The sequence below is a fragment of the Passer montanus genome, unplaced genomic scaffold (assembly GCF_014805655.1).
Source record: "Passer montanus isolate IOZ18808 unplaced genomic scaffold, ASM1480565v1 scaffold46, whole genome shotgun sequence".
Classification (NCBI taxonomy): Eukaryota; Metazoa; Chordata; class Aves; order Passeriformes; family Passeridae; genus Passer; species Passer montanus.
Window position 1 is genome coordinate 7,013,146 of NW_024369485.1, and position 13,611 is coordinate 7,026,756.

At 51.5% G+C, this 13,611-nt stretch overlaps 1 protein-coding gene across 5 annotated transcripts in view; it reads left to right on the top strand.

The window, feature by feature from the left end:
• Positions 1-1,402: 1,402 nt before the first annotated feature.
• The window catches only part of TNFRSF21 (TNF receptor superfamily member 21), a 35,863-nt gene continuing 23,654 nt past the window's right edge, over positions 1,403-13,611 (top strand). For 3 of the 5 annotated variants that reach the window (XM_039721682.1, XM_039721680.1, XM_039721681.1), the window contains exons 1-3: positions 1,403-1,474; positions 7,086-7,740; positions 9,439-9,936. In XM_039721682.1, the coding sequence (XP_039577616.1) occupies positions 1,421-1,474; positions 7,086-7,740; positions 9,439-9,936 (1,207 nt within the window). In that variant the 5' untranslated portion in view covers positions 1,403-1,420. Of the gene's footprint in view, positions 1,475-2,236; positions 2,428-7,085; positions 7,741-9,438; positions 9,937-13,611 lie in introns of those variants that run through there. The other 2 variants (XM_039721684.1, XM_039721683.1) reach the window with 1 other exon arrangement.

Genomic DNA, 13,611 nt, shown 5'->3' on the forward strand with positions numbered 1-13,611 from the left:
TTGGCATGGCACTGAAACCTTCCCTCGGTTCATCTGCCTTCAGGGCATCTCCAGAAGGTGACTGCTGGTCACCAGGATTTCTGCAGGCTCTGGAAGTCAGGTGTTTGAGTTTTTTTCTCAATAGATAACCAGCAATGTGGAGAGTCATAAAAAACCTTGATTTGCAGCACTCATAAACCTTGAAGGCCCCGGTCAGCCATACCTGGGGGTGCCCTGGTCTCCTGGTCACACTTTGGAACAATGCTGAAGTCTCACCTCAGTTCCCATTTCCTGTAAGGACCTTGGATGCAGGATGCATCCTTTCCAGTCCTGACTCTGGCCCCATCTCCTGTTTCCCCTGACTCCTTGGACAAACCTGGACTTGTTTCCATCACCTGCCACAGCTGTTGATGGACACTGTGACCGTGACCCTGCTCAGATGCTGCAAGGTGGGCAGTGAGGGCACTGTCTGTGCTGGGGCCACCCTCAGCATCCAGCTAATCCTCCTCCTTGGAGGGATGTGTCTGTTCCCCGATAAATTCCTCCACCATGGGGAATGTGCTACGTGTTCCTAGAGTCATGGAATGGTTTAGGTTGGAATGGACATTTAAAGGCTGTCTAGTTCAAACCCCCATTCCAACGGCAGGGATGCCACGTGCTGGACCAGGCAGCTCAGAGACCTGTCCAAGCCAGCCTTGGGATGAGGCAGGGATGGGGCTCCACAGCTTCTCCGGACAAGCTGTGCCAGCGCCCACCACCCTCCTGTGAGTGTGTGACACTGGAGAACACGAAAAGTGAAACAAACAAAAGTGTCCCCCGGGAGATTCCGGGGTGCCAAACACCCACACCCGCTGCGATCCCCGGCACTCCCGATCCCCAGCGGACCCAAAGCACGCGGGGAAGCGGAGCCGGGGCGGGCGATGGGGACCCGGCAGGCGGCTCCGCTGTCCCCGCGCTGTGCCAGGGCTGTCCCGCACTGTCCCCGCGCTGTCCCCGAACTGTTCCCCACGCTGTCCCCGAGTCATTCCCGAGCTGTCCCCGCCGAGTTGTCCCCGAGTCATTCCCGAGCTGTCCCCGCGCTGTCCCCACTCCATCCCCGCTCTGTCCCCCACTCTATTCCCGCTCTATCCCCACACTGTCCCCACACTGTCCCCCGCTCTATCCCCACACTGTCCCCGCGCTGTCCCCACGCTGTCCCCTAGCCATCCCCGCTCTATCCCCGCTCTGTCCCTCCCCGCTCTATCCACGCTCTATCCCCACACTGTCCCCGTTCTATCCCCGCGCTGTCCCCGCGCTGTCCCCACGCTGTCCCCTAGCCATCCCCGCTCTATCCCCGCTCTGTCCCCGCTCTCCCCGAGCCATCCCCGCTCTGTCCCCGCGCTGTCCCCCCGCTGTCCCCGAGCCATCCCCACTCTATCCCCACACTGTCCCCGCCGCCACCATGGGGGCCGCCGCGGCGAGCCGGAGCTCCGCCGGGTTCGCCGGCATCCTCGCGGTGAGTGTGCGGAGCGCGGGGACCCGGCCGTGCCTGCGCCGCCCGCGCAGCATCCGCGTGTGCGCGGCGTGGGTGGGGATGCGCTGCAGTGCGGGGCAGCCCCGCGGCAGGGGAGGGTGCTCGGGTGTCCTGCCGGCCCCGCTCCGCCTGCCGGGGGCTGTGCGGGGCTGCGCTGCGCCCTCCCCGGGGCTGCCGCCTGTCCCAGCCCCCGATCCCGGCAGGGGACGCCGGCTGGGTGCGATATTCCCGGCGGTATCCATCCTCCCCATCCCTGCGTTGGCGCAGGCGGCGGCATCCCCCAGGCAGGGCTGAGCGGATCCTTGCTCCGCTCTCTGCGCTGCTGTGGGAGCTCGGCCCTGGAGAGGGATCCATCCATTCATCCATCCGTCCGTCCGTCCGTCCCTCCCCTCCGCAGCCGCTTTTCTTGCCACCCTTTGGACAGGCAGTAAAACTCCCCGCTGCGAATGGCAGGCGGCTGCCCTGACTTATCGCGGAAATGTTTTCCGGCAGCTTTATCTCCCCTTTTACCTTCCCGGGCAGGGCACTTCCCAGCCAGCTCTTTAGGGACACATCCCGTCCCTTTGGGGAGAGGCAGTAATTCGGTGTGTCAGGCGGACGCCGCAGCTGCTGCGGCGGGGTTGTGTAACCGAGGAGAGCACTTGCTCTTGAACTCAAGGTGGATCTGAGCAAGCTGGCGCTGGCTCGACAGGAATCCGAGTAAACAACAAATAATCTGAAGCTGTGAGGGCATTAGCCGGGAAACAGCCCCTGGAGGCGAACCTTGGCGCAGTGGCGGAGCAGTCGGGCTCCGTGCTGGGTGCTGGCCGGGCGCTCCCCAGTGCTGGATTCCCGCTGGGAGAAGCGAGCCGGGAGAAGCCAGTGCTGCTGCACGTCGGGAAGATGAGATGCTGATGGGGAGTTTGAGATATGCAGCTCCAGCTGGGATCCTGGAGGTTAGTTGGGAATGGTGGGTGTAGAGGGAAGAGGTGGGAAAAAGAGTGATATAAAGGTGTGGGGAAATACAGCAGCAATTTTGGGGCATGAAGCGAGACTCTGAGCAAATACACGTGTGTTATTTGTGTGTGTGAGTGTGTTCTCACTCCTGTGTGTGTGATTATACAAGCAAGCAAGGAAAAATTCCCATTTTCTTCTGAGCTGGCAGGATCTTCCTTGGATTTTCGGATACCTTCAACATTTTGGGCATCTCCCTTTGGTCACACAAGGAGTTCATATGTTTCCAGCCTGAAGGAAGTATGCTCAAGGGAGCTGTGTTCAAATCGATAGCTTGTGGGTCTTTTACCAATAAAGCAATCCCAAATTTGCCTGGCTGCTGGGTTTTGGAGCAGTAGCAGCTTGGCAGCAGTTGTGTGGGGCTGGTGTTGGCTGTGATTTCATTTGCTTGGTGGATTTTTTGGGACCCCACTGACTGCTGCAAGGTAGTTTCCACCATCTCCCCCACTGCCCTTGCCTGGAACCAGAACGACATCACCTTACTTCAGCTTGGGGCTTTTGGAAAGCTGGGGGATTTCATCTGTTTGGAGCAGAACTGTGGCTGGCAGGGATGCTCCCGAGCTCTGCTCTGTGCTGGCTGCAGGGTTGGCTGCTGGGTTTTCCTTCATGGGGACCAGATGTTGTGGTGCTGCTGTTCTGGCTCGCTCCACTCCCTGTGTTTTGCTCTTGAGATGGGTAAAGGAACTGCTGAGCAGTGAGTCCCGGACTCTCATTTCACAAACCCCAAACCAGCTGAAATAGCTGGTCGTGTTGCAAGAAGCAGAAATTTGCCTTACTCTTCAGTACTCTCCTCACAGGAAACTTTTTTGGGACTGAGTAATTTGATCCTTTTTGCAGTGATCAGGGCAGGACGTTTGCTCCTTCTGTCTGCCAAGTTACCGTAAAACTTCCAGACCAGTTTATTTGTCCTTCTGGTGTTTTTATGTGTTTATTTCTTTTACTTTAGTGTTGCAAGCACTTTCCCAGTAGTATTGGCGAAGGGTGCAGCTGACCTCTGGGAAGGGCGGCAGCCAGTGCAGCTCATGCCCAACCTGTGCCAAGGCAATGCCACAGAGCCAGCTGCCATTTCTACCAAATTCTGCTGGTTTTGCATGGAAACCATTGCCAGAGTATCAGTTTAGCACTGTTGGTCCCTGCTCACTTGCAGGTCTCTGCTCCTGCTCTTCTCTACCAGGGTCAAGTGCCCTGTGTTTAGCTGCAGTTCAGGTTTCGGGTTTTTTTTATTGTAATTGAAAAAATTTTTTTTACTTTAGTTTTAGGTTTATTTCTATGTCCCCACAAGTTTGGCAGCAGGGCAGCACTGTCCACAACGTGAGATTATGACAGTCTCAGTGTCACAGCATTTTAGGACACAAATTCCAGGACAGTAAGTTGATTCACCAACTTTCTGCTGGTGTTTTGACTCACTGTGCAGGTTTGGATCCCTGAAGGAGATGCTGTATTCATGGAATCATAGAATGGCTTTGGGTTGGAAGGGACCTTAAAGATCATGTTGTTCCAACACCCCTGCCTTGGGCAGGTATGCCAACCACTGGAGCAGGTTTCTGAGGTGTTTGCAGCTGCATCCTCTGTGCACACAAGGCAGCTTGTGGCCCCTAAGAGATGTTTCCTGTGCAGATTGCCGTCAGATCTCCCTGCAGCACAGTTCTTGAGAAAGGGTGACAGGAGCAGAGCACAGAGGCACTCCTGAGGTGGAGTCATCGGGTTGGGTGGTGCTGAGGTGGGTCGTGCCCACACCAACCCTGGGGTGCTGCTGCCTCGAGGGTTTATTTACAGCTGGATGTGGAGGTGCCCTTGTTGGAGTGTTTCCTGTTGTGGGGAGGTCAGAATGATGGTGTGCCCCAGCCTGATCTGATTTCCTCACACCATGAAGCCTTCATGTGTTGAAATAGGTGAGGGTGGCTAGGAGGTGCCTTTGCCTGTGTGGTGCAGGGTGTTGGTTCTGAGTTGGGGATGTCCTTTGGGCTTGTGGCCACTCTTTTGGAAAGGGACCCCGTCCCATTAAAAGCCCTTCTTTGTTCCTGCATTGGGCACAGAGAGCATTGCTGGAGCTGCTGAAACCAAGTCTACTCTTTAGTGTTGCCTTGCACCCTTATGGTTTTTTCAGTGTTTTTTTGTTACCCTGTACACTTCCTTTGCTACCAGAGTAATGAAATGGAGTGCAGTGGCTCAGCAGAGATCACTTCATTACTTGGTTGCTTTTTCCACTGGAACTGAGAGTGTCAGCCGGAAAGGTCCAGGTCTGTGTGCTGCTGGGCAGTCCTGAGGGTGAGACCAAACCAGCAGACACTCCTTTTTGCTGAGGATGTCCTCCTGCTCCTGGCCTTTACTCTCAGAGATTTGGGTGCTGCAGAACCTGAGCAGATGGATTATTTTAGGGAGCAGAAATGCCAGTCTGAATAAATAGCAGATGCTCAATGCTGCTTAGCCATCCCCCACTGGAACTTGCTGTTCTCCCTTGGAAGTGCATATGCAGCAGAAGATCTTGAGATGTTCAAAAATACCAGCACTGCTTTTCTTGAGATAGGGTTTTAAAAAAACACCTCAAAAAAGCCAACTGAAACCTAGTGCTATTACAGGCTTTGGTTACCCGGGTGAGGGATAGGAGGATGCTGGAATGGAAGGAGGGAACCCATGGCACATGCTTGTAGCGGGGCTGTCCATGGGTTTCCCAAAATCTAGCTTGATGCAGAGTGAGAAATCAGGATCCGAGGCAGCAGCACACAGCTCACTCCTGGCAAGGCAGGAGAGCCACTGCGTGTCGTGCCTCTCCTGTCACCCTGTCCTGCTCGGCGCTGGCCCCGGAGCAGGGTGAGTAACACAGGTGACCCCTCCTGCCTCCTTAAGAGGCCAGTTTGCTAATTCAGGGATGCGTCATGGAGATTACAGGGGAGGGTGGCAGGTTTCCTTAGAGCCAGCTAAGCGCTTTGTTAAATCATGTCTTAGGGGAGGAGAAAAGTAAAATGCATCCTGTAAGCCTTTGCTGCCTGCCAGGACAGCCCCGCTTTTTAATTTGACGTGCTGTAATTAGTCTAGCCGCTGCAGGATCCTCGTCAGCTCCTGCGGGCTTGCCTGCTTCTGCCTGCTCTGTAATTGCTGCTTCAGGGGCAGAAAACTAAATTAAAAAAAATAAAAATATGAAGTGTTTTGTACAAATCCCAAGCTGTAAATTATTTAGCAGGTGAAACAGAAACGTGCTGTGTGTTTCCAGGAAGTGAGAGACTGCACCAAAAATGATGCGGCGCAGCTTGCGGCTCTGCCGCTATGTGCCTTCTGCAGAGTCATGTTGTTGGGAACCTTTTTTATTTTTTTTTCCTTCTGAATATATTCTTGTTGGCTGATAGCCCAGAATAGGTAGCAGAGCAAGAGGCGATGGATTGTATAACACAGCCAAGTGATTTATGTGCTTGGTTCTGCAGCTGAGCAGCATTAGGATCTCTGGTCTTTTTACCTTCAGTGTAGAAAATGTTTGAAAATTCAAGATAACAGTGACTTGTTCCCTCTGTCCCTCCAAACTTAGCCTATGGCTGTTTGGAAACGTGTTTCCTATTGCTTTGCACACTGTGTAAAGTTGTGTCTGCCTTTATTTTGATATGCCTTTTGTTGTTGCTGTTGTTGCTTATCTCTGCTGCTACAACTGACATTAAATCCCTGGACCAGAGGTCTTCTGGAGGAAGCAGAGATACTTCTTGGTAGATGGAGCTTCTCTTGGGGATGGAGAAGCATCGTTGCAAAGGAATTAAGGGAAAAAAGTTTTGGGATTGGAGGTTAGTAGACAGACATGGATTTATAGCAAAGCCCAGTTGCTTCCAGTTCAGTGTCTAAAGGCTGGTGTCCTTTTACCTGTGTCTGATGCAATGAGAAGCTGAGTTACAGCAGAGTTCCTTGAAGAGTGTAAAAATAGCACCAGGTTTTTTCTCCTGTTGCTAATGCAGCTGGTTTAGAGTGGGTTCAGATGTGGTTGGAGGCTCAAAGCAGAACATCCCTTGCGGTCTCGCCAAACCCAACACTTGCACCGGGTCATAAAAAATCGTGGAAAGGTAGAGGATCTGAGAAATAGCCCAGAAACAGCCGCTAGCCTGGATTTCATCCTGGTTTGTGTTACTCAGAAAGGTAACTATTTCAACAAGTGCAGATTAACAAATAGGGAAGGAAAGTTTTGCAGGTCAGAGCTGCCATCTGCATGTGTTTTTTGTCTTGTCAGTGAGCGCCTGCCTCGTGCTGCAGCCTCTCAGCCTTGAAATGCAAAGCTGGTCTGAATTCTCCTGGGGTGGCCAGGTAGCACGTACTGCTGAAACACAATTAGCAGTATTTACCACCCTGGCAGGGTTGCAGTGTAAATGATGCTTAGTTTCACCGAGAAGTGTGGTGTCAAGTTTAAGCAATTATAATCGTAGTTGGGGATGTGTAAGGAGAGTGTGCTGCCGCCTGCACCGGTTCCATTCCACTCCAGCCTTGCTGAGGTCCCTCCTGTGGCCGTAGTAACTTGTCCATGGTCCCACAGCTCTGGGACATCCCATGTGATCCCACAGGGGGTTGTTGACAGAGAGGGCTCCGTTTGCACGCAGTTGTTGGCTGATACCTCCTGTTTGTTTTCCAGCTGCTCATGCTCCTTGGCACCGCCGATGGTCAGTCAAAGCTGACCTCTGAGCAGAATGCCATCAGCCTCTCCCCTGGCAAGTACCGCCACCTTGACCGTGCCACCAACGAAGAGCTGACCTGTGACAAATGTCCTGCAGGAACCTACGTGTCTAAGCACTGTACGAAGAGTACCTTAAGAGAGTGCAGCCCTTGTCCAGATGGGACCTTTACCAAGCATGAGAACGGCATAGAGCGGTGCCACCCCTGTAGGAAACCCTGTGAACTGCCAATGATTGAGAAAACTCATTGTACTGCCTTGACTGACCGCGAGTGCACTTGCCTGTCTGGTACGTTTCAGACAAACGATACCTGCGTCCCTTACACGGTGTGCCCGGTCGGCTGGGGCGTCCGCAAGAAAGGAACCGAGACCGAAGACGTCAGGTGCAAGCCGTGCCCTCGTGGTACCTTTTCAGATGTGCCTTCTAGTGTGATGAAGTGCAAACCCTACACTGACTGCTTTGGGAAAAACATGGTGGTCATCAAGCCGGGGACGAAGGAGAGCGACAACGTCTGTGGTTCTCCGGCGTCCCTTCCGAACACGGCTTTGACTTCGTCAAGCACCGAAGCGGGTGAGCAGCCCTATGAAGTCCCACCAACCGCTGATCTTCCCAAAGGTAACGTCCAGCCCTGCAACACAGGTGTGCTTTTGACTGAGGGATTGTGTTCCTGCTTTGGTCAGGGTTGGTGTTGGGCTGTTAACAAGCAGCCTGGTTTTTAGAGCCTGCGTGGTGCTTCTGCTTCATAGCACCAGATTGCCCTCATTTGTATTAAACCACGTTTAATAAAATTTTCACTGAGACTGCAGTCCTCAGTGGACTTTTGGGTGTCCTCCTCTTTAGGCTGAAAGGACATGGCTTTCCCCAGCCTCTTTTCCTGTCTCTCTGATGTGCTGGCACAAGTCTGTGCAGTTGTGGTGAACCTGGGTTGGGATGCAGCAGGAAAATCCCTGCAGTCTCCCTGCAGCAGGGAGATCCCTCCTCTGATGGATTCACTGCTTTTGTGCTTTCCTTGCTGCATTTCACTCTGTACTGTGTCACAGTATTGGTTGAGTGGGAGCCATTGCTGAAACAGCCCTGCAGGAGTCTGGGCTGTCCTGTAACTTTTTTTCGTACAATCTCATATGATTACTCTGTGGAATTCCTTTTTCTCTCACTTAGTTGGAAGTGGCTCATACAGCCTTTATGGTGATGCCTTAGCTGTTTCAGGGCTGCCAGGCTGGTTTCAGGGGTGCTGTAGGACTCCACCTAAGGTGATATTCTGCACTCCCTGAAAAGCAGGTTCCATATTGTGTCTCAAATGAGGCATTTTAATTAAAAAATGCAACTTTTGATGACGTCAACAGCTGAATTAGTAAATATAATAGCAGGGAAGAGTTGACAGTGGTGGCTTCCAGTGCTTCACCTTTGTTGGGTCTCAAAGCTTGCCCTGACGTTGGTGTATCATTGGGAGTGTACAGGAGGGTGTTTCCTGAACTTTGAAATCAACTGTCGACAATTACGTAAAAGTTGAAGCATTTTCCGTGTTTGTGTCCTGATTAGGGTGTTTTGGGTAACCAAACTGGGGCAAAACCAGGTACAGACAAATACACCCACTCTCTGTCTCAGCTGGGATGAGACACAATCTGCAAAAGATGACTTTCCAAAGTAATCTGTAGGTTTTGCCACAACAGCCTTTCTTCCTCTTCTTGCCAGGCTTTGGCTCACATTTCGCATCTGGCTGGGACCTGAGAGGTGTTGGTTGATAAAGAGACTCAATAAAGGTGGATGGTAGCTCTTAGGGGGAAGTTTGGTTGCTTCAGAGACCTATTTTTTAGTTGATTCATATGCAGCTCCTTGCAGGGCTGATAAAAAAGAGATTTTGCTTCCTTAACAAACCCAGTGGAGAGGCACTTAGCCCAAAAATTGTCATGTTTTTTTGTGCTTTTAGTCCAAATACGAAATTCCACAAATTTGTGGAATTAGTGTTCATAAACCTAAAAAGAAAAACCATCTCACTCGAAGTTGTTGGTTTTCTGAGAAGTGCTGAATGTGGGACAAACACAGGACAGACAACATGCCTTTAGTAACTAATTTTTTGTAATAAGCTGCCTCTAGCCTTAACCAGCGAGGGTCAGTTTTACCTTGAAGCTCCCTCTGTAACCGTACCCATCTGTTCCCAGAGGCAAACCTCAACTTCACCTCTACTCTTTCTCCTGCCTGGCGTTGGGTTTCTGTCTGCTGGCCAAGCCGATGCTCAGGCAGGTCTTAGCCCGTGATGTGATGCCATATCGCATCTCCAGGGCCGTGACACTCAACTCTCCTCTCCTCCCGCAGGTCTGAACTCTTCAGTTCCCGATTTTGTCCCCTCTCCAGCGCCGCGCGCGTCCAGCAGCATGGTGGAGCGGGCACGGTACTACAACGAAACCTCAGCCAACGAGACGGACGGCGTTGGCGGGACCCTCATGGGCTCTGGCACCACCAGCCAGGCCCAGAGCTACCGGCACAAGCAGACCAGCCAGGCGCTGGAGAAGCAGCCATCCCTGGAGATGATGGGGGGCGAGAAGCCCAGCGGCCCATACAGGCCCCCCCGGCGAGGCTCGCAGAACGTCCACCAGCACTTCGACATCAACGAGCACTTGCCGTGGATGATCGTCCTGTTCCTGCTGCTGGTCCTGGTGGTCATCGTGGTCTGCAGCGTCAGAAAGAGCTCACGGACTCTGAAGAAGGGACCCCGGCAAGATCCCAGTGCCATTGTGGAAAAGGCTATTATGAAAAAGTCCACCACCCCCACACAGAACAGGGAGAAGTGGATCTATTACTGCAACGGGCACGGTGAGCAGTAGTGACCGTGTGGGGTCCTCCCCACTGCAGCCCAGGGCTGTGGAGGGGCCAACCCCACAGCCAGTGACCTGTGGCTTTCCTCATTTGGTGGGTCTTGTAGTGAGAACAAAGCCCTCACAAAGCGTGGTTCCTCAGATGTTTCTTCATCCTTGGCTTCTCCTCCTTCCACTTCCCATGGTGTATCCCTGCTCCTGAAGGAAGGGTTAATGGAGGGAGTGTCACCTGCTTGCTCCAGCTTCTCTTCTTCTTACCCAGCTTCTCCAGCTTCTACCCTTCTTCTGTTGGTAGAATGATTTTGAATGAAGGCACCTTCCCCCTGCCCATTTTCTTCCTTTCCTGCTTTTCTTCTGTTTCATATGGTCCTTATTTTCTCCGTGACTCAGGCATGGATTGGGTTGTCTTTCGTGTCATCCTTTATCCCCTCATCCCTGTCTGTTTCTGGAAGGCTGAGTCATCCCCCACCTCTTGGCACTACCTCAGTTTCAGTTCTTAGCCCTAAATCCCAAGTGCTGGCTTGTGTCCCAAGCCCTCTGCCCACACTGGAGCCAGAAAGGTTATCCTTGAAGGCTGTGTGTGGATGTGTAGAGCTCCACAAGTGTCATCAGGTCTACTTGGACTCTCTTTTTGGTAGTGTTTTCTGTTCCTTTAGTGGATGATTTGCTGTCAGCTTTCTGATGAGACTTTAAAGATGACATGTTGTGATCTTCAAGTTGAAATTTGTAAAAATCAGTGATAAACTAATGGTGGCATGACTGTGAGCACCAAGCAGCCATGATCTCCATAGTGGGATGCACAGTTCTTCCTCTGCAATGCTCCCATGGCAATTTTGACCTTCCCTTATCTTGTGCAGACTGACGAGTGAGTCCTTACTTACTTTGGGTTGACGTTGCTCAACCTTAAACATCCGTTCTCAGTTAACCTTTAGAAAAGCACATTTAACAAGGTGGGGGGGGCAGCAAACAAAGAATGGATTGAACAAAGATTGGAAGGTTTAAGAGAGATCAGTCCTTGATGAAAGTCATCCTTGAGTGCTCAAGTACAAAGCAAAGAAGGTTTTGAAATAGGGCGTCTTCTGTTGTGTACTTTCTTCACCTTCCTGCTGGTTAACAGACCTACACTTTGTTTGCCTTCATTAATTCATTTATACAACCAGTAAGATCTTGTTGGAATTGGTTTTCTGCCTTCTCTTTTGTTTGAGTTGCTTATCAGTTTCCTTTTAACTCTTTTGTGTTCTTGGGCTGCAGTTTCTCAAACTTTTTTCTGATAACTTTACCCGTAACCCCTGCACTCCATTGTCCCTAAAATCGGTGGCACCCAAAGCATGGTCTGTGAGACTGCAATGAGTGATCTGCAACAGAGTTCCAGAACCTTATTAGACATCCTTGTTTGTGGGCACTACCAGGAATACATGGGTTTGGCCATGATTCGTAGGTCAAAAATGAGTGGCTGTTGCTAATTTGCAGTAACCATTTTCCTCAAGACTTTAAATACCAGTTGGTTGAATTTCTGATGCTTTCCTGTTTCTTGAAGCACCTCAGGGCAGGGCAGTTTGTACTGGACAGGGAATGCTCAGGTGCAGGGACCAGACCATGCTGCTTTGAGTAGGCGCAGCTCTGAATTCTATCCTGGTGTTTCAGACCATGCCTAAGTGCCTGTGCTACAGCTGATCCTTCTGAAAGCCAGCTTAGAGCTGCCTTTGTGGGCACTGCTGTGTGTTGGGTCACTGATCATGATTCAATTTAAAGAAACCATGCAGGTAAGAGAAGGTGCATGTGGAGGACGATGATCTGTTTTACCCATTTAGATAAAACCTCACCTCCCATATCTTGTCATCCTTTGGGGGACGACATCATTCACGGGTCATCCTGTGCTTCCCAGGGTGAGTTGTTCCAGCCTTCTCTGTCACCTTAACAGCTGCCTAAATTTCGCAAGACCTTTGCTAAGTTTTCTCTTTGTCTTGGGAAATAAGCTGGGTGTAACAGCAAAACCACACTTAGGTGATAAACCAGCTTGGTGTGATTGAACCTCTCCAGTCTGGAGGTGAATGGCGCCGTTACTCCCAGTCATTCCTGCAACAGTCACGCAGGTTCCCTCTTGGCACGGCTGGCTTTGTGACTTCCTCCTGCCACCAAATGTCCTCAGATGAACTTTGCGCAATAAAGGCAGGCAAACAGGCACAAACCAATTAATGCTTTGTCTTGCTTTTAGTGCAAACCAAATCGTGTCGCAGTAGCTGGAAGGTTCTTGCTCATTAGCTCTTACTTGGTGGTGCTTCTCTGTCATGTCAGATATGGAAATTATTCTCCTCTGCGGTGGAGCACAAATCCCTCTCCGCCTTTCCTGTTGAAATGTCTGGCTCTTAAGACTGTTTACTTGAAAGGAGAGGTGTAGTGCTGTAAAGGAATTGACCTTTTATTTAATAACTGGCTGTACAGCTGAGATGTTCTGCAGAGCTGCCACGTCACGGCTAAGCTTTCTGCTGCTCCAGCAGTGTTTGTTTCCAAATCATGCTTCATCCTGAAGCAGCATTTCAGACAGGGATGAATTTAGCCAGGAACAAACTTCAGGCTGTTGCAGAGGCGAAATCTTTCCTCTGCTGTGCTGCTGTGTGGATCCTTCCATGGCAGGCTACCAGAGCAAAGCTCCCTGAGATATGAGGCCCATGGCTGCTCCCCAGGTTCAGGTGGCAGCCTGGTTTGTGGTTGCACAAGGTGTGTAGAGGGAATCAGAGTGTAACTGTCTTTGTGGCTGGGGGTGAAGCCCTGGGCTGGGTGCTGGCAGTGCACCCACATCTGTATGACCTACAGCCAGAGGTTGGCTGGCACACCAGCAAGGGTCTGGGGTGTGTTTATTGCCTGTTTATGTAGGTCTCACAAACAGTCTGCCCCCCTTTGTTCCTAGTTTACCATCTCCTCCCTCCTAATCCTTTCAGTAAACAGCTTTAACCTTTGAAAGGAAAGTCCGCGTCTGACGTAGGCACTGGAGCCTCTCCTCAGAGGAGCTGTGCTGGGGCTCCTGCCCTCACTGGGAACCCCCTGAGCCTCCCATGGCACCAGGTGGGCATCCAAGGCTTTGCCTGTTTGTGGGATTTTATTATTGATTTCTCCAAGGCCGTGGGTGCTGCTGAAGTGTGGTCAGGGTGCCCACTTTGCTCAGTGCTGGAGCAAAGACCTGGCACTGTGGTTGGGCTCCTTTCCAAAAGAGGAGGGATTTAGGGTGGAAGCAGGGGCTAAAACTCTTCCCCAGTTCCTGAAGAGACCGAATTTCTGAATTGTTTAAATAATTGAGATAGGTGTGTAATCCTGATCAGCAGTTGTCAGGAGGAGGTTCACTTGTCCTCATCTCCCCATGAGCTGGTATCTGTGCCCTGTCCTCTCTCTGGTTGTAATACATGCCTTAAATAACAGCTCAAACATAAAAATAGAAGTAGCTTGGGAGGCTGGTGTTAGAACTACACCCGTGTCTGAGCATGGATATGTTCCAGCCAGGGCAGCAAATACCAGTGCTTCTCACTGGATTAAATGATTCAGAGGTCTGGGAAGAGCCTGCAGTGACTAATGGCCTGAGTTAGTAGCCAGCCTACCTCCACGTGTGTCCTTGTGTCCATCCTCACAATAGGGGCTGTCCAGAGAGAGATTGAGAAGGTGTAGCTGTGGTTGGAGAAGC